The sequence below is a fragment of the Xenopus laevis genome, chromosome 2S (genome assembly GCF_017654675.1).
Source record: "Xenopus laevis strain J_2021 chromosome 2S, Xenopus_laevis_v10.1, whole genome shotgun sequence".
In the NCBI taxonomy this organism is placed as follows: domain Eukaryota; kingdom Metazoa; phylum Chordata; class Amphibia; order Anura; family Pipidae; genus Xenopus; species Xenopus laevis.
In genome coordinates this window covers 33640032-33661071 of record NC_054374.1, presented here as the reverse complement: position 1 = coordinate 33661071, position 21040 = coordinate 33640032, and the positions used below count along the sequence as shown (strand labels likewise).

The following is a 21040-nucleotide window of genomic DNA, read 5'->3' as shown; positions in this document are numbered from 1 at the left end:
CTTCTGGATTCTTCTATTGCAAATTACTGAATTTTCCTAACATATGTGCTTGTAATATAGAATTGTATACTTTGTGTGCATTTTGTATTTTTTTTTTCTTATGATCTCTTTCTGTTTTTATTGTCCTGGCTATGCGATGGCTTTAGGGGGCTGCTAATGAGGTAAGGAAAGACCTGTGTTGTTATGAAATCTATTGCACACTGTTTTCAGGAAATCCAAGCTGCCCTCGGTAATTAGGCCAATGCCCAACATGGTATGTCCTGTGCAAGCAGAGACCATGCCAAATCAGGTTGCTTCTGCACATTCCTGCAGTCACCATGCTCATGTGGAAGATGACAGCCATTAAAGGGAAGGAAACCTAGTCGGCACAAACCCAAATTTTGTCTGCTTATGCATCATGTAGCCATTGCTGCAGGCTTGTGCAATTAACAAGGCCATTCTGTGTTTGGCTCATCATTTGGAGCATGCCCATTAGACCTGTGGGTGATTGTACAGAACTGTGTCTGGTTAGACTGCAGAACTCAGGAGCAGAAACAAACAAGAAATAGTTGGATTCTCCTATGTTGGGGTGGCTTGTAGTTGAGCTTATGATTAACTTGAACCTGTCACCCAGCCATAAAAAGCTGTATAATAAATGTCATTTTCAAAATTAAATCCAAATTCTTTTTTTTAGTTAATGTGTTCATAGCTGTTGTAAACTCATTTAAAAATCTCTGCTGTCAATCAAATATTGCCTGCCCCTCTGATAATGCCGTAGGCATAGAGAGGCGTGCAGACAATTACTTTCATTTTCCATTCAGCACTTTCTAGATGTCTCTGCTTTCCCCACATTCCCCCAGTTCTCATAACCACCATTTAATTGTGTAGCCAGTGCATTAGAATGGACATCAGGTCCCCCATTCTGGTGCACAAACAAGATTCTGAGATGATGCAAGGCTTGTCTTAATAACAGTGTCCACAAAATGGCTCCTGCCTGCTTGATATAATTATGAATTCCCAGATTAAAGGAAACAAGATTTAAATAATTTATACAGTGTAGTTAAAGTTAATTTTGCTTAACTTACATGATAATACGATTTGGAATCATTTTTTTGGGGCGTCTGTTGCCCTTTTAAGTGTTTTTATCAGATTTTTTTACCCTCTGTGACATTATACTGATGCCTAGAAATTTGCAACAGAATCTGCTTTTCACAGATGCTCACAAGGGATTCTGTCAGATCATCAGATCATAGATTGGATGTCCAGATAATTAATTCCATCTGCTGACGCACTTATTGTGTGTGGGATTTCAAAGAATATCAGAGCTATGTCCAGAGCCATCATTCCTTAACAGGGAGACCAAAGTAATAGTTTTGTACAATATAACTGCTCACAATTGTTGGTAATGTTGCCTTATCTTGAGCGAACCCCGTGTTTGGTCTTTTTGTCTCTGGCTTTAGCCAAATATTTGAGCTTTTCAGGTAAAGGGAAGTGGGTCTGATTGTGAGGTTTGCAAATCTGCAGTTTTTTAATCTGTGTAAATCAGGGGTGTCCAACCTTTTGGCTTCCCTGGGCCACATTGGAAAAAGATAAATTGTCTGGGGCCGCACATAAAATACACACTTTTGATTTGTAAAATTAAAGAAAATACACAGAAAAGAACTATAATACCAGTTGGATAACCAGATGGAGCTATACACTGGAATATGGGACACCTGGATATTAAATAGACTTATTATTATGTTATTATTACTAACTGGGCAATGGGCAGAGTCCCCCACCTCCCTACTACATAGGTCAGCACATTGTTACAACCTGGCATAGTAAGCCTGTTCCTAACAAGACGACAGACTGAGGTGGTTAATGTGTCTGGACTTAGAGAGCACAAAGTGTTATTTCACTCTCATTTTCTCTGTATTTCCATACATTTATTTCTTCATTTTTTTTTCTCGTTTTTTCCCCTTCTCTTCCTTTTCTCTCTCCTTCTACATACAATGTGAAACAAATGTATGTAATGCATGTTTTTGCAATGCATAAAAAAGGAGTGTTAAGAGCACAAGTCAGACGTGCACAACCAGAGTGCAACAGGAACAAGATGAATTGCCAATGTCGGGTACCAAGTAGTGGCAGGAGGCAGGTCTATTAGGTCTGGGAGGCCATATCCTTTGTGAAATGACCCGACCATTTGCATTCATATCCATACTGGGCCTCATGCAGCCCTCGGGCCGCAGGTTGGACACCCCTGGTGTAAATGCAGATCAGAAAGCAAAGTGACAAAAACAAAAAGCTAAAAAGATTTCAAACCTGTTGTAATTTGTCTTGTCTTGTTCTATTATAGCCAATCAGATCACATTGTAGTTAGTCACAAAGTTTATAACAGCAAGAAGCAGATTTGTATTTTGAATCTTTTTCCCTACTGCCATTGGACCCATATCTCCAAAAGCATAATGTGCAGCTACAGTAATTATTTTATGGGCATATGAATGAAGGACATCTCTCCTCAGCCAGCATTTTTATCTCCAACACAGTACATTTTAATTACAAACTTTCTTTCTTCAAATTACAAAAAGTAGGAACATTTCATATAGTAGCATTACTAAGGAAATAAAAATAAATCTGATCATACAAAAGCAAATGTATTGCTGGTTTGACAATCATAACTCAGCCCCCTTTCTTTTAGTGGTTCTAACTTTAGATATTTTGAAAAACCCTGCATTGCACTGATGAGCCCCAATAAGGACGAAACTGGTCTGCATTTAGATATCTGATCAGCATGCTGCCCTGGCTGTGCTTTAAAGGGGTTGTTCACCTTTGAGTTAACATTTAGTATGATGTAGAGAGTGATGTTCTGAGACAATTTGCAGTTTGTTTTCATTTTTTATTATTTGTGGTTTTTGAGTTATTTAGCTTTTCATACAGCAGCTCTCCAGTTTACAATTTCAGCAATCCAGTTGCTAGGGTCCAAATCACCCTAGCAACAATGCATTGATTTGAATAAGAGACTGGAAAATAAATAAGCGACAGCCTAAATAGAAAGATCAGTAATAAAAAGTAGCCGTAACAATAAATGTGTAGCCTTACAGGGCATATGTTTTTAGATAGGGTCAGTGACTCACTTTTGAAAGCTGGAATGGGTCAAAACAAATATAATTAAAAAACTACATATATAAAAAAAAAAACAATAAAGGCCAATTGAAAAGTTGCTAAGAATTAGACATTCTATAACATACTTAAAGTTAAAACAACGGTGAACCAACCCTTTAACTATAGTCTTAATACAAGGAATAAAACACTAAGACACACTAATAATACAGGACTGTTAACTGGAAGTTATATGTACCATGTTCATGTTTTTCTACAGATATATGGAAATCATTGTTGGAATGAATATTGTAAACCCTGAAAAAATTTATTGAAACAGACAAAATCAGACTTTAAAAAATAACCCCCTATGTTCTGCATTTTGCACAATTCACAGAACGTCGAAATTTAAAAAGTCTAATTTTTTACAACTCTGATGAATTGAATCGACCCGAAAACTTGTGATGTGAGGGTTTTTTTTCTCTGAAATAAACGTGAATGTCAGGAAGGCTGCAAACCACTCCAAATGGATCCCTGGACGTCTCCCGTTGATCTAAACAGAACATTGGTGGGTTTTAGGTGCCGAATAATCAAATTTGAGTTTGCAAAGGGCCAGAGTATGATAAATTTTGAAAATCGAATTTGAATTTTTTTTAAAAAACTCGAATCAAATTTGAATAACTCCCTAGTCGAACTTGACAGTTTTGACCATAAAAAAAACTTGAAAATTTGAATATCGAATTCTCAATTTGACCCTTGAAAAATCTGCCCCTAAGATTGCTAAGTTTGTAAGACTACAGGTGAATAATGACAAGAAACCCTGCTTTTTATTAGCATTCATTGTTTATTTAGGTAAATGGTTTACAAAAAACAGTAAATAAGGAATAAATCTTGAAAGAAAATAGTCACGCCATTCCTTCGATGTCGATGGGTACAGAGGCAGTCAATGAGCAAAAAGCTACAGCATAGTTCATAAGTTCAGTTCATAAGTGTCATATTGAGAGAATGTTTCTTGTCTTTTCTGGGGTTTTTGTGTTCCCAGTATTTCCATCACAAGCTTTGCACAGTGATTTCCAAAAGTGATGTCCAGTGATTTGGACAGTGATTTCCAAAGCTTGTCGGTGATTTTCTCCTGTAGATGGGTACGGAGGCAGGCAAGGAGCAAAAAGCAACAGCACAGTTCATAAGTTCAGTTTATAAGTGCCATATTGACAGAATTGTCAGCTCACTCGCTGCTGCCAGACTGGTTAAAGGGAAAGTTTCTCCTTTCTAGTCTTTTCTGGGGTTTTTTTTTTTGTGTTCCCAGTATTTCAATTCCATCACAAGCTTTGCACAGCGATTTCCAAAAGTGATGTCCAGTGATTTGGACAGTGATTTCCAAAGCTTGTCAGTGATTTTCTCCTTAAGTGCTTTAATCTGACACAACATGCAGGGCTTGTACATGTGTGTATGCCGTACCATTCCTCCGCTGTTATCTTACTTTTTTTTTAGTATTTTGGGGAACTCTGTAATTTTTCCTTTTTCTAAACACTTGAAGAGATGTTCCCTCATTTTTCCTTCATCATATTTACAGCAGACATTGCCATTGCTCAGTATCTCATAAGCATTTGCAGTTGAATATATCACACAGTTCTTAGAAGCGGCATCTTGTCTATCGGCATGAGCAAATTTGATTGTTTTAAAAGGGTCAGGAACCACTTTTCTGTAGAGTTTCCTTATCTCATTCCGGGTTTGTTCTGAAGGGATTCCCAGAGAGCTGTCTACAATCTCTACACGACCCTTTCTGTAACAGGATATAAAGCAGTGAGCGTGCTTTAGATCCACATGAAATTGTACTGATGGTCCAGACACAGGAATGAAATGATCCTTCACTACAGACTGCAAGCCTTCAGCATGAAACTGCTTCTTTAGAAGTGTTTGTACAGCATCAACAAATACTCTGGACATCCCTCTTCCGGTTAGCAACCTTTCTCTCTGCCTTAATGAAAGACCCAATTCAGGGATCCAAAACTCTTCATGCACCTTGTTTTTGTCCTCTGCATGGGAATTCAAAGGAGCACCTGGGTTATTCTCTTGTCGACTGCTTTCTGTTTTTTGCTTCACTTCATCATGGACAAGTTTTCGGGTTTTGTTAGCAATTTCACTTTCAAATGAGATTTTCCTCTTCCTCTTGGGGGATTGTTGGTTGTTGGACAATTTAACAATATTATTAACAGTGATAAAGTTCATGTAATTCTTCTATAGATTGATATAAAACTTCAAAAATAGTCAATAGATCAAAAAATTCTTTAGACTCTGAATCTCGCAGGACTAGAAGGAAAGAAGTGAAAAATATAATCTGTAAGTTAAAATATAAAAAGTGAAAACTATAAACCATAAGTTAAAATACTACATTATTTCTGTTGTAAAAAGAATTGTAAAAGTACATCGGAGAGAATTAAACCAATTGAACACATAACAAGATAACTGGTCTGAAGAGATTGCGCTACTTATAACAGTTTACAGAAAAAAATGCCATTTTATAACACATTTAAATGCATAAATGTGAAGCATGTCTGTACTCACCTTCAGTCGGTCTAAGAATGAAGAGCAGTTGGCTGCAAAAGGTTTCATACACATTACAGTTATTGTGATGTCATCATGTTATGTCACAAAGGGACATGCACAACCGCTTGAAGCCTGTTATTGGCAGTTATAGAAATGTTTACTTTGGTCTTGTTATAGATAAAATGTTCATGGTTTTGAACTTGATGTGTATATATGTTTGATATGTATTAAAGCATAACTATAATTTGTGCACATTGAGAAGTTAAAAATGTCTGTGTATCACGCAGAAGCATTAATTCTTCTTTGTTCACGAAAAGTGCTGCTATTCTTCCAAATTTGTGGGAGCAATTGATCTATAAATTGTAAAACAAAAAAAAAACCCACTCGATCCGAGAAATATTACCACTTTAATAATGGATATTTAAAATTGCACATACAGAGCATTTGTTTTTAAATGGGGTCAGTGACCCACATTTGAAAGCTGGAAAGATTCAGAAGAAGACGGCAAATAATTAATAAACTAATAAACTATACATTTTATTGGGTACCTATTTTCTTCGGAGAACCATAAATGACTCTGAAATGAATCCACTGATTTTAAAGAATCTAAATACCAGACTTTTGTTGTGCTGTAAATCATCATCCAGTGGATTAGACTAGAGGGCAGATTTATTTTGTGTTGTTGAAAAATGGCCGAATAATTCACTTCACATTTCACAAACGGTATAAAAATTGTGTATTTTTACGTGCTTTTTCTCAGATCAACTTCCGCTGGAACTTGCTTACAGAGGTCTGAATAACAGTGGCAAATCTGGTGTTCGCATGGCATAAATAAAACACATCTTGTTAAATTCACTGTTTTTGTTACATAGCTTATAACACTGTTTTTTCATTGAATTCCGTTTACACAGCATAATAAATAGGCCCCTTAAAGTTATAGAGCACTAGGTTAAAGGGAATATTTTATGACAGCCTCCTACAGTATTATGTAGTTATGTATTTGCCGGTCCTCAACAAAACTTATATAGAGCACAGAGCTGGCAAAAACTGTCTTCATTTTAGTTTTTTGTGTGTCGTAAATTGGGAAAAATGGTTAAATTGCCTGTTATAGGCCCTTATTTTAGAAAGAGGGAATGCATTGGTATCCCTGGCTGATTGTAAGATGTAACCTGAACAAAAGAACTACTCTGTTAAAGGGCCACCGCAATCTCGCGCAAATATGAAGAGCTCACTTTCACGCACACAGTTGCAGGTACAGAAAATAATCACTGTCTCTTTCTTTGAAGGCTGTTCGTGTAATGGTGGCGTCCCGTAACTATGCAGATTTTGCATCAGAAGCTACGTTTGACATTAAGGTAGGAACTGAACTGTTGATTTGCTTTTTTTGCATATCGTTTACAGAAAAAATCATGGACGTTTTTCTCGTAGCAGATAATGGTCTTTAGGGAAACAATTGAGTAACAGAAGGTCACTTGTGATCCCTAGAACTGCAGTACTAAGTGCCTAGTGCAACTGGTATTACTGAACTTAAAGGACAAGGAAAGCCCAACAAACATGTTGTCTCATAGGAAAAGCCTTAATAAAATAAGTTATGCAGCACTGCTGAATTGCCTAAGATTGCATCCGTTTTCATGTTGCAGAAGCTTGTTTCCAAAATTAGAGCGAACTAGTTGAAGTGCAATTTCCCATAAAGCAGTGCTCTGTAGCAAGACCGCGATTCTGTGTATACAACGTTCGCAGCGGATCTGGAGCATGCGCAGAACTCAGCTTTCAAATGTACGCGTCAAACCCCCGAATGCCCGCCTTCAAGAGTAATTCAAATCGCATATAGTGTCTGGTGCTATAGCAACGCGAACTGCCTTAATAAGGAAGTATAGAGAATGAGAAAGAAACATGGCCGCTGCAATCACTACTGCAACAAACAACTTTATAAAGTGAAAATCAAGTGAAGGGAGCACAATTTAGACCAAAGAAATTAGTGACTCACTTCATCAAAAGGCACCACATGGGTAAATAGTCAAACCAAGACTTGCTTTGTCCTGTGTACTAACAGCCTGCAGGAGATTCTGTTTAACAGTACACTTGGTTTTTATGCTGGAATTTAAAAATAAGCACCTGCTTTGAGGCCACTGGGAGCAACATCCAAGGGGTTGGTGAGAAACGTTGCTCTTAATGAAGCAAACACACCAGTTCTACCAGTGCAGCACAACATATAATACACTACACTACATTTTCATTGCTTTAAAACACTTTCATTTTTTTTGTGTTGCTGTTCCTTTAAATAAATTAACCAAAACACACATTTCTGGTTTTCTGAATTTTTAAATTGCACAAGTATTCACAGCTAGTAATGTAAATCCATCCATTAACTGACTAAACGTTACCATTGCTTTATTTGCACTACTCCTGCCTGCTTTTCACATGATATTTTACACAGCCCATCGCTCAGCACAACTATCATCAATGCAGTGCATATCTTTTTAACCATTGTATTTAGAAAACATAATTTAATTACATTTTATGCACTAGGTCCCCTTTAAACTGCTACTAAGTTGCTGTCGGATAATGCCCTTGGCAAGCAGGTAACAAATTTACAGCCTCAAAGCAAACTTGCTAAGATAATTTTACACACAATCCTCTACAAAAAGGGAGATTTTGTAAGCCCAGAAGAGGTATTGGATAATTACAAAAATGTATTGTATTTTCATCTCTTGATATGTGTGTGTATCAGTCTGTCTGTCTATTTATTAAAGAATACTTTTTGAAACCTGGTTAGAAATGTGACATTCATCGTTTGGAAGAGGAACCTCCCACTCAGGCTGTTCTAACTCGAGAAGAGGGGCTCCAGTATTACAGAACTATGCAGACAATCCGACGCATGGAGCTGAAATCAGATCAACTGTACAAGCAAAAGATCATCAGAGGATTCTGCCACCTCTATGATGGGCAGGTAAGATCATGCAGTTACTGTAAATACATTGTGTTAGCAGAGAGCACGTAGTCTGTGCTTTACACTAATGAAACGCAGGTATGGTATCTATAATGTAGAAATGCATTACCAAGAAAGCTATGAAGCTATGTGTCATATTTAAAGGAACAAAAGCACCAAAGAATTAGTCTAATGAAAAAATCATGTACTGTTACCCTGCACTGGTACAACTAGTGTGTTTGCTTCAGAAACACGACTATAGTTTATATCAACAAGCTCCTGTGTAGCCATGGGGGCAGCCATTAAAGCTGAAAAAGGAGAAAAGGCACAGGTTACACAGCAGATAACAGATAGGTTCTGAAGAATCCCTAAAGAACTTATCTGTTATCTACTGTGTATCCTGTGCTTGAATGGCTGCCCCCATGGCTACATAGCAGCTTGTTTATATAAACTGTAGTTGTTTTTCTGAAGTAAATACACCAGTTTTACCAGTGCAGGGCAAAAGTACATTTGATCACTGTTCCATTAAAGTACTTTAAATTTTTTCATGTTACTGTTCCTTTACCAAATACAACTTCTAATTACTTTTTTGATATGTTTTTTTCTCTTTTGTAATTATAATTCAGTACCTTGTGCTTGATGTTACAGGGATTGTCACAATAAAAGGCATAATTAATAGAGATGCACCCTATCCACTATATTGGGATTTGGCCTTACCCTATGTGAAAGATTTTGGTGAATAATGAACCAACCCCTAATTTACATATGCAAATTAGGAATAGGAAGGGTTAAAGAGAAGGGCGCAGTCAGACTTTTTTTATTTCCTTGTTTGTAGTATGAAATGTCAAATGATTTTCAGGGTTCAGCCAGACCCCTTGGATTTGGTTGAATCCTGAACCCAATCATTGAATTTAATTGAATTCCTAATAGTTTATGGATAAACTATAAAGATATGATAATATCTGTGTTTTTAAAGAAAGCCCTTCATTGCAGAAATTTGAATAAATCCCTGGATTATATTATCTCTTCTATTGATAAAATCACAATCAAATGTGCTACGTGGCAATGCCTGACAAAAATAGATTTTTTACAGCAGGTTAACATTTTTTTTTTTTTTTTTTTAAGGAAGCATGCTGTGTGGGTCTGGAGTCTGGTATCAATCCCACGGATCACTTAATTACTGCCTATAGAGCACATGGCTATACCTACACACGAGGAGTGTCTGTGAAGGAAATTTTAGCTGAGCTGACTGGTATGCTCCAGTTTTGTATTATTATTATTATTATTATTTTGTAGATAATTCTGTTTTCTTAGCAAAATAATAAGGGTTTGGCATCCTCCATAGAGACTTTCACTACAGAAACTCTTTAGGTTTAGCTCTTGTTTGATTAAAGCTGTGACTTTAAAGGAGAACTAAAGCTTAACTAAAGAAGTAGCTAGAAATGTTGTACATTTTGTTTTGTGCTTCTGTACCAGCCCAAGGCAACCACAAACCTTTAGCTTTAAAGATCTGTGTCTCCAAAGATGCCCCAGTAGCTCCTCATCTTCTTTTCTGCTTATTCACTGCACATGCTCTGTGCTGCTGTCACTTACTGAGCTTAGGAACCCACTCACAATATACAGTAGACACAGAGTAGAAATGTCACAATATAAGGCTGATTAGTAATTAATACAGATAATTATTACATGGCAGCACAGAAACCAGTGCATCTAGCATCAGAATTTAATAATCAGCCCTATAGCATCATCTTAGATTACAGACCAACCTCATTTTCTGATGGATAATTTGTGACGCCCCCTAAGATTAGCTTCTCAACAGCTGCTCAGAGCCCACTGAGCATGTGAGTGTCGCAGACACTTTCCAAGATGGTGACCCCCTGTGACAAGTTTGAAGTCCTGGATCATTGCTGCTATTGACAAGCTGAAACTTTAGGCTGGTGCAATAAATTCAGTTTATAAAATATGGCATTTCTAGTCCTATTAATTTTTAGGGGTTTAGTTCTCCTTTAATGTTTGCCGCTAACAATATATTATAAAGTTTATCAAGTTAAGCATCACCTTTTAAGTTTATTATTTTTTTCAGCTATATGTAGCCACTTCTTCTGAAGCTAATTTTGGTAGAGCAGGTTTTTCTATTATTGGGGAATTCTGGGATAACCCTCTGGTGCACCCTGACATGATTCTGAGCGGGATAGTTATTTGGTTTCTCATAACATATTGTGCCCGTGATCACGTTTCAGTTCTGTTGGGGACTTGGCTGGAGTCTTGCCCTTGATATAATACTTATCTAAAAACAGATGCTCATGGACATACAATAAAACAAGACTAAGTTCCTAAATAAAATCTTTGTTTTAAGGAATTGTGTAAAAATAAAAACTGGGTAAATAGGTAGGCGGTGCAAAATAAAAATGTTTCTAATATAGTTAGGCAAAAATGTAATGTATAAAGGCTGGAGTGACTGGGTGTGTAACATAATAGCCAGAACACTACTTCCTGCTTTTCAACTCTCTTGGTTTCCACTGACTGGTTACCCTGGTTACCAGGCAGTAACCAATTAGTGACTTGAGGTGGGGGGCACATGGGTCATATCTGTTGCTTTTAAATCTGAGCTGAACTATATTGACAACATTTTTTATTTACCCAGTTTTTATTTTCACACTGAACTGTTAATTAAAGCTTTACTGCCTTCCTGTGCACTGTTTGGGATTCACAAGTATGAATTGTGTTGATTACCCAGTGACTGGGGTTTAAGTGTTCTACTTCCTGCAGTAGTCCTTTTACAGTATATCGTCCTATATCGGCATTCTGCAAATTTGTGTTTTATTTTGCAAGGACATTGTGGTGACAAATACCAACATCCACAATCCTAAAAGTATTTCCCAATATTAGGAAGAAGAGGTGGATGTGCCAAAGGAAAGGGAGGCTCCATGCATATGTATGCTAAGAACTTCTATGGTGGGAATGGAATTGTGGGTATGCATTTCTCCTAAATCTCCTAAATTGTTGCTCCGTGCAAGTTAGGCAACTTGCATGTACAATGCGCATAGAATATAGAACATATTCCTTTCCAGAATTTTTTCTAACATAAAACAATATCCGTATGTTTTCCTTTACTTTGCATCCAGGTTCCCCTTGGAGCGGGTGTTGCTCTGGCTTGTAAGTTTTTTGGAAAAAATGAGATCTGTTTGTCCTTGTACGGTGATGGGGCTGCTAACCAGGTAAGCATGATATATATAGTGAATAAAGTACCCCCTCTTGTAAATTATAAGGATATTATAAGTTACCGAGGAGTTTCATGACCATCTTCGGCCGAGTGTTTTTATACAAGTCATGGAACTCCACGGTTACTTCTAATATCCTCATATTTTGCAACAGGGGTACTGTATTTATTATAATACACAAGTTTTAGTGAGACATGTGACAGAAATGACATCACTACCCTCCGTTTATAACTAATGACATCACTAGTCACCTTTTATAAGGATATATTTTACAAGATATTCATGGCTTTGGTGTATTATACATATATATGCATCGAAATATACTTTCTACTGTAGCCAAATTTATTATGATAAACTTGTCATATATACCGGGCTTAGGACGAGTGACTATATTTACATTAGGGTTAGATTTCTATGGGTACTTTCTAGTGTAGGGTACTCCGGAATAGTTATATCTGAATTGTTTTTAAATAGTGTTGTTTTTATGTTTTTTTATGTGTATGTTTTTTATGTTTTATGTCACATTATAGTAAATTTTATCAATAATGTTAGTGATGGGTCCCCGATGGTTCAGCCACAATTTACACATTTTGATAATATCACTTAAAGGGATACTGTCATGGAAAAAAACATTTTTTTCAAAATGAATCAGTTAATAGTGCTGCTCCTGCAGAATTCTTCACTGAAATCCATTTCTCAAAAGAGCAAACATATTTTTTTTATATTCAATTTTGAAATCTGACATGGGGCTAGACATATTGTCAATTTCCCAGCTGCCCCAAGTCATGTGACTTGTGCTCTGATAAACTTCAGTCACTCTTTACTGCTGTACTGCAAGTTAGTGATATCACCCCCCTCCCTTTTTCCCCCCAGCAGCCAAACAAAAGATCAATGGGAAGGTAACCAGATAACAGCTCCCTAACACAAAATAACAGCTGCCTGGTAGATCTAAGAACAACACTCAATAGTAAAAACCCATGTCTCACTGAGACACATTCAGTTACATTGAGAAGGAAAAACAGCAGCCTGCCAGAAAGCATTTCTCTCCTAAAGTGCAGGCACAAGTCACATGACTGGGGGCAGCTGGGAAATTGACAAAATGTCTAGCCCCATGTCAGATTTCAAAATTGAATATAAAAAAAATCTGTTTGCTCTTTTGAGAAATGGATTTCAGTGCAGAATTCTGCTGGAGTAGCACTATTAACTGATGCGTTTTGAAAAATAACATGTTTTCCGATGACAGGATCCCTTTAATATGGCCGTACTGTCTAAATGGGTGAATAGTGTGAAGATGGGCTAATTGGTGGTGTATGGGTTTAATGTGGGACTACACTCGCTAAGAGGATGTTTGTTTTATATCATCTATTTGATGCTGAGATGTTGATGGTTGAGTTTAACTTGGTCCCTTGCTATTGGGCACATGGAATCAGCAATTTGAATAGCTACTAGTTAGTAGGATAATCAATAATGTTATACTGTTAAATTGATAGAGGGTGCGTGCTACATGGTTTATTGATTGATTTTTTTTCTACTAATGATAGATAAGAAATTGGCTGCTTCCTGGGCTAGACGTGTGTCAGACGGGTTTTATAGGTTTAATTGAGGAATTGAATATTTAAGATGTTTTTAAGCTTTTTTACACATTTTAATGATTTTTCAAACTGTCCATCTATAATGGGTTAACACAGGCACACAGCAGTGGATGATGCAATAATTAACTTAGTACACTGATTGGAGGAGTGTTAGATAAACGGGTAGTTCACTTCTTGTGCGCTATCCTGATGGCGATCCTCTGTGGAACGAAACACGTAGATGTAACTATGAAAGAATAAAGTTTTTCTACTATATTGCTTAAACCTGCTGTTGTGCCGTGAGTGCTTTCTCTGATAGAACTATATATATATATATATCTATATATATATATATATATCTATATATATATATCTATATATATATATATATATATATATATATATATATATATATATATATATATATATATATATATATATATATCTTGACAAAGGCTCTGGACACGAGCCGAAACGTTGATTGCTGACTATTTTAATGATGATGAAATAAATTAATTTTTTATCTAAGAAAACCCAGGAGTGCGCTACTACCTTTGTTCGTCTGCATCTACTTTTTCCCAAGAGCAGCACCCGGGTAGATGAAAGCAATTGCCAAGAGGCGTGCGGATCATTAAGATTGTATTATATATATATATATATATATATATAGATATAGATATAGATAGATATAGATATCTATCTATATCTATATATATATATATCTATCTATATATATATATATATATATATATATATATATATATATATATATTATATATATACACCAGCTCCATTTTTACAAACCCATACAGGATATTCCGTAAATCTTTTTCCATTCTTGATTGTTTCTTTTTTTTTTAATCTGTTGGCAGAAGTCATTTCCCTACGATTGTGCCTAATGGCTGCATTTAAATTGCTTTACATGGTTCAGTCACTATTCAGGATAAGGATACCTTGATAGGAAGAAAGGCTTTCCATGGACTCCCATCTGTCATTGTTGTTAAATCTTTGGATTATGATCGGTGACCATATATAGAATAGCAGTTTATATTATTTCTTTTACCAAATATTTTTTCATATATATTGCTATTCTGTAACTGTAGTAAATTAGTTTGTATATTGCATTTTTTACTGAGATTTTTCCCTATTTCCTTGTATTTCAGGGACAGATATTTGAAACCTACAATATGGCTGCCTTATGGAAGCTGCCCTGTATCTTTATTTGTGAAAATAACAGATACGGCATGGGGACCTCTGTGGAGAGAGCAGCAGCAAGCACAGACTATTACAAACGAGGAGACTACATCCCAGGTCTTCGAGTAAGTACTGATTCTACTTATAATCCCTTTCTTCTTAACTGTAACCCACTGCAAAACTGGGATGCTAGTAGCTATAATACCAGAATCACTCGCTAAACTGATACTAAAGGAAGGGGAGCTGCAGGGGTCTAGTGACTTCTTGTTATGATACTGGTCTGATCAGGAGAGCTGTCATGTGGTAAGCTAAGAAACTCAGGCAGCAGCAGCCTACAAGTTACTAGAGACAGCAAAAAGCTGCTTCTGGTAACTTCAAGGGCTGAAATTAAATCAGAATTTCGCCTCTTTTAGTGAAGAAGGCACAACTGAGCAAGTAGGTTGGAATCGGCTGGCCTGTCTCAGGGTGGCACTCTGCAAAGAGTCTTCCCTGGATCTGATGATGCCTGCAAATTGAGTTGGCAGCTTATTGTCCTTGTCCTGTGCTTGGGATCTAAACAACAGCGTCCCTAATACCTGGTTGGTACTTGCTGTCAGACGAGGAATAATTGGGCTGTTCCAGTCTAAACACCACTGCCACTTGATTGGATCAGCCTGATTTATCCTATCAGATTAGTGTTCATAGTTTACTTAGGGCTATTCATTCATCCACCGGCAGTGTAGTAAATACACTTGAGCTATTTAGGGTCTGGCCACACGGGCAGATTCGGGGAGATTAGTCGCCAGGCGACAAATCTCCTCTTCTTCGTGGCGACTAATCTCCCCTATCTGCCTTCCGTCGGCTAAAATGAAAATCACCTAGGAGCAGGCACTCAGAGCGCTTCGTTTTCCGAAGTCGCCCGAAGTTTCCTCGTGAGGCAATTATGGGCGACTTCGGAAAACAAAGCGATTTGAGTGCCTGCCCCCAGGTGATTTTCATTTAGCCAGCAGAAGGCAGATCAGGGAGATTAGTCATCGCGAAGAAGAGGAGACTTGTCGTCTGGCAACTAATCTCCCTAAATCTGCCTGTGTGGCCCCACCCTTAAAGGGTGGTATACCCCATGTTTAACATGAATTCAGAGAGTAGTGTTTGTTCTGAACATTTTTTCCTATTGTTTTATTCATTAAAAATCGATTTTTTTTTGTGATTTCTTGAGCAGGGAAGTAGGGAAATTGAAGCTGCTCCAATTCAGGCCTGTAAAGTGAGCAGTTACAAACATTTACAGCACCTAGAATCAGAAAAGCATATTGTCAATGGCAAGAAGAGCTGAGCTCCAATTCTCCAGTAGCTAGTGATCCACATTTTATTCTGGGCTACAAAGCGTAACAATAACTAATTCTTCTCTTCATAGGTTGATGGTATGGATGTTCTGTGTGTTCGAGAAGCCACTAAGTTTGCAGCTGATCACTGCAGATCTGGAAAGGTGGGAGATTATATCCTGGAATATTTTAACCCAGACCTTCTTTTTTTCTGTGTAGTGGTGTTTGAAACCTCATACTTTATTTTTCAGGGTCCAATTTTAATGGAGCTTCAGACTTACCGTTATCATGGACACAGCATGAGCGATCCTGGTGTAAGGTAAGAAAAATATTATTGTAGCATCTTGAGAATGTCTAGTTTCCCTCGAGTTGTTAATGGAATTTTTCAGTCCGAGAGCATTGAGGCTAATGTAATAGTGAAAATCGGCACCAGCTAAAACACTGTTCCCATAGCAAGGGAAGTATGGATGCTGGAATTAACATTTCAAGGCAGAGAAAAAACTAGCCCATCTGTTCTGCCCCTTTAAAATGTATGTTTTGGGTTTTTTCATTTGTATTTTGGGTAAAGTAATGTAAGTAGAAACACTGTGACATTTCTGTTCTTTTACTCCTAATGCAATCTCTCTAATCTATTTTCCTTTATCATTTTCTCTTCCTAATTCCAGTTATCGTACCAGAGAAGAAATTCAGGAAGTAAGAAGTAAAAGTGATCCGATCACCCTTCTCAAGGACAGAATGTTAAACAACAACCTGTCTAATGTGGAGGAATTAAAGGTACTCCTTAATTGCCCTGTGTGATTGCTTCAGTCCCTTTTGAATACAGGCATGGTAACAATATCATTTCAGTCATATAATAAACTTCCCAAATGCTACAATACTCGGTACTCCATAATAAAGAGGTTGTTCACCTTTAAATTACGTTTTATTTAGATGTACAAAGTGATATTCTTAGATAATATACAATTAGTTTTTATTTTTTTTAGCATGTGGTTTTTGAGTTATTTAGCTTTTTATTCAGCAGCTCTCCCGTTTGTAGTTTCCAGAATCTGGTTGTTAGGGTCCAAATTACCCTAGCAACCGTGCATTGAATGGAATAGGAGACTGGATATGAATAGGAGAGGCCTGAATAGAAAGATGAGTAATAAAAGTAACAGGAATTATCACTTTGTAGCCTTAGAGACCATTTGTTTTTAGATAAGGTCAGCTTTCAGTTAGAAAGAAATCTGGAAACTGTAAGTGGAAGAAGACAAATGATTTAAAAAGTAGAAAAATGAAGAAATAGCCATTCTGTAACATACTAAAAGTTAAACTGAAAGGTGAACCACCCTTTTAATGCTTATTTTCTTTTTCAAAGTTAAAAATTGAAATATGATGTTATTTCTTGCATTAAATGGGTGCAAGAAGCTCCTGTAAGGGAAGGGAAGAAATTGGGGAGGTGGAATGGGCAGCCCTGAATTGACTGAATTGAAGTTATTTACAGGGCTCACATGAACCTCACAAACCAAAGGAAGTGCATCAGGCAGATGGTCAACCACATATGCATTAAGTGTGGCAATTTTATGGGTATAATTCCTTTAAGTGCCTAGCCATTCTAAATTTCTTTTCTTGCTTGTGTTCTATAAATACGCCAATGTGGCATGTGCTCACCATTCCTTTAAAGGGCTGGTTCACCTTTAAGGTAACACTTCGTATGTTATAGAATCGGTAATTCTAAACAACTTTTCAACTGGGTATGATTTTTTCTTTTATATAGTTTTGAATTATTTGCCGCTTTCTTATTTTTTTCCTCCTCCAAATGGGGTGTCACTGACGCCCATCAGAAAAACAAATGCTCTGTAATGCTACACATTTACTGTTATTGCCATATCTACAGAAATAAGACAAATCAACTGGACTTGCTGTGTTTTTCCTGAAGACGTTTCACCAGTCAGCATTCAGCAGCTCTCCCGTTTGTAGTTTCCAGAATCTGGTTGTTAGGGTCCAAATTACCCTAGCAACCGTGCATTGATTGGAATAGGAGACTGGAATATGAATAGGAGAGGCCTGAATAGAAAGATGAGTAATAAAAAGTAACAGGAATTATCACTTTGTAGCCTTAGAGACCATTTGTTTTTAGATAAGGTCAGCTTTCAGTTAGAAAGAAATCTGGAAACTGTAAGTGGAAGAAGACAAATGATTTAAAAAGTAGAAAAATGAAGAAATAGCCATTCTGTAACATACTAAAAGTTAACTCAAAGGTGAACCACCCTTTTAATGCTTATTTTCTTTTTCAAAGTTAAAAATTGAAATATGATGTTATTTCTTGCATTAAATGGGTGCAAGAAGCTCCTGTAAGGGAAGGGAAGAAATTGGGGAGGTGGAATGGGCAGCCCTGAATTGACTGAATTGAAGTTATTTACAGGGCTCACGTGAACCTCACAAACCAAAGGAAGTGCATCAGGCAGATGGTCAACCACATATGCATTAAGTGTGGCAATTTTATGGGTATAATTCCTTTAAGTGCCTAGCCATTCTAAATTTCTTTTCTTGCTTGTGTTCTATAAACACGCCAATGTGGCATGTGCTCACCATTCCTTTAAAGGGCTGGTTCACCTTTAAGGTAACACTTCGTATGTTATAGAATCGGTAATTCTAAACAACTTTTCAACTGGGTATGATTTTTTCTTTTATATAGTTTTGAATTATTTGCCGCTTTCTTATTTTTTTCCTCCTCCAAATGGGGTGTCACTGACGCCCATCAGAAAAACAAATGCTCTGTAATGCTACACATTTACTGTTATTGCCATATCTACAGAAATAAGACAAATCAACTGGACTTGCTGTGTTTTTCCTGAAGACGTTTCACCAGTCACCCAAATTCAGAATAACTTGTACATAGGATCTTGCTTCGCTATATATCCTCTGGAATGTTGCTCCAATCAGCATAATCTGTTTATCATTATCCACAATGATGTCATTAAATCTATTGTCTGCCACATATAATGCTGTTTCGGCACCTCTCCCTGGAAGCTTTAATAACACATCAAAGCTCCAATGCTAATACAATCAACACCTAATTAATGACATCATTGTGGATTATGATAAACAGATTATGCGAAAGAGAAAAGCAGGGCCGACCGGCACTCAGCGGATTCACAGGACCTGGTCATGCAGCTCCCTGAAGATGGGGCTCTGAGGCTGGTGCACCCGGACCACTTTCATTACTTGGTGAGTCATTTGCAATTCATTCTGGAGCACCTTGTCCTTTCCTAACTATCAAACAGCTGATTGGAGCATATAGCGAAGCAAGATCCTATGTACAAGTTATTCTGAATTGAGAAAGCCAGTTGGGTGACTGGTGAAACGTCTTCAGGAAAAAAAAAACACTGCAAGTCCAGTTGATTTGACTTATTTCTATAGATATACCATGACCTGGTTGAATGAGAACTTTCACAAACATAATGTTATTGCTATTCAGGCCGTGTCCTATTCATATTACAGTTTCTTTTTCAAATCAGTGCATGGTTGTTAGGATAATTTGGACCCTAGCAACCAGATTGCTGAAATTGCTACTAAATAAATAGCTAAATAAATTAAAAACCACAAATAAAAAAACCCAATTGCAAATTGCCTTTAAATTGCCTTGGTGCATTACAACTGTACTGTACTAGGCACAGTGATTCAGACATTTAATACATTTACTGTGATACAATTCAAGGCAGCATCAAGAATAATCTAGGTCCTATTGGCAAATCACTTTATAGAGTGCATTTTGTGCTGATTCCTATAAGAATGGAATATATTAATAATAACAACTACAATAAACAAGTAATAACCTGTACCCTCCCCCTCTCTCTCTCTCTCTCTCTCTCTCTCTCTCTCTTCATATTTTCTAGGAAATTGATGTGGAAGTACGGAAAGAGATTGAGGAAGCTGCTCAGTTTGCTACCACCGACCCTGAACCTCCACTAGAAGAAATTGCCAATCACATTTATCGCAATGATCCCACCTTTGATGTCAGAGGAGCAAATCTCTGGATCAAATACAAATCCGCCAGCTAAATCTCTTCAGTCCTCCTCTGGTCAATGTTACCTGTTACTTTAAGGGCATTTTAATGGGTGCTGGGTTATGTTTACTCCTCACTGCTGGGTTGAAGACGCACTGCAATTCTTAATGTCCCACCAGTAACATCATCCACTTTAGACTTTGTTTTAATACATAAGGACTTGGCATGTGTTTGGATAAGAAGAAAATGCCTTAATGTTTTCAGACCGAAAGCAGATCTGCATCCATTTTAGTTCAGTGTAATCATTAGAGAGAACTCGTGCTTCAGGAGACCCCCTTTTCTTCCATGGTTTTCCCTCTGATTCTGGCTGGGCAAAGTTCTCTTATAATGTAAGTTAGAAGCTCCGCCTTCTTCAGATGAAATGTTATATATATATTTATAGGATCCTGAACTTAAAGTCTTGCCATTTATACATGTGCTGAAACATTTATTATTCCGTTTCATTAAAACTGACCTCAACACAATGATTGCTTTGTATTTTTCTTAGCTCCTAATAAACGTCATCAGCAATACTTTAAGCTCCGTCTCTGATCGTTAAGTCTCTTCATTTTTACTGCCTTCAGCGAGCCTTGGTGAGAACGCTCGTGCTGAGTGCCCACAGAAATGATGGACGCTGGGGCTTTTTTGTTTGGAAGAAGACACTGGTGATGTCGGTGGGACAGGAGATTTGGAACAAAGTGCCACCAGGCATACTTCTACATAAGGACACTGTAATGGAAATTTCAATGGAACTTTAGATATTTTAAGTGACAATATTCATTTATTAAAATGTTCAGTGTTTTTTAAAGTTATTTGTAAATACACTTGTATTGAAAGCAGCCACTTGTCTTGTTAACTCTTAGTTGTACGTTTTAACAATGTTGCAAATTCTTAGGGGTAAAATTTACTTAAAAATTTAGTCAGCGTTACGTCATTTTGTTCATCTTCGCCAATTACTAAACAGCGTTGGCGTAAATTCCCTCCTAGCCAAAGGAGATAAACTTCGCACTCAGGTGAATTTTTCGCTCTGCGAATGGACGTAACTACGCCTCATTCACTTAAGATGCCGGTTTCCTGAACGTTACCTGAGTTTCCTGAACGTTACCTCTTTTCGCCAGACTTGCCTTCACCACCTCAGACCAGGGAGTGCAATAGAGTAGGTAGAGTTTGTAAAAAAAAAAACCCTCCCCCCCTAC

At 37.2% G+C, this 21040-nt stretch overlaps 1 protein-coding gene across 1 annotated transcript; it reads left to right on the top strand.

Moving 5' to 3' along the window:
* Positions 1 to 140: 140 nt before the first annotated feature.
* LOC121400464 (pyruvate dehydrogenase E1 component subunit alpha, mitochondrial-like) lies at positions 141 to 20329 on the top strand. Its single transcript, XM_041583600.1, has 11 exons — positions 141 to 161; positions 6894 to 6962; positions 8384 to 8557; positions 9662 to 9788; positions 11426 to 11505; positions 11662 to 11754; positions 14492 to 14647; positions 15913 to 15984; positions 16072 to 16139; positions 16486 to 16594; positions 19696 to 20329. Exons 2-11 carry the CDS (start codon positions 6906 to 6908, stop codon positions 19858 to 19860), a joined length of 1101 nt encoding a protein of 366 aa, XP_041439534.1. The 5' UTR covers positions 141 to 161; positions 6894 to 6905; the 3' UTR covers positions 19861 to 20329.
* Positions 20330 to 21040: the final 711 nt, after the last annotated feature.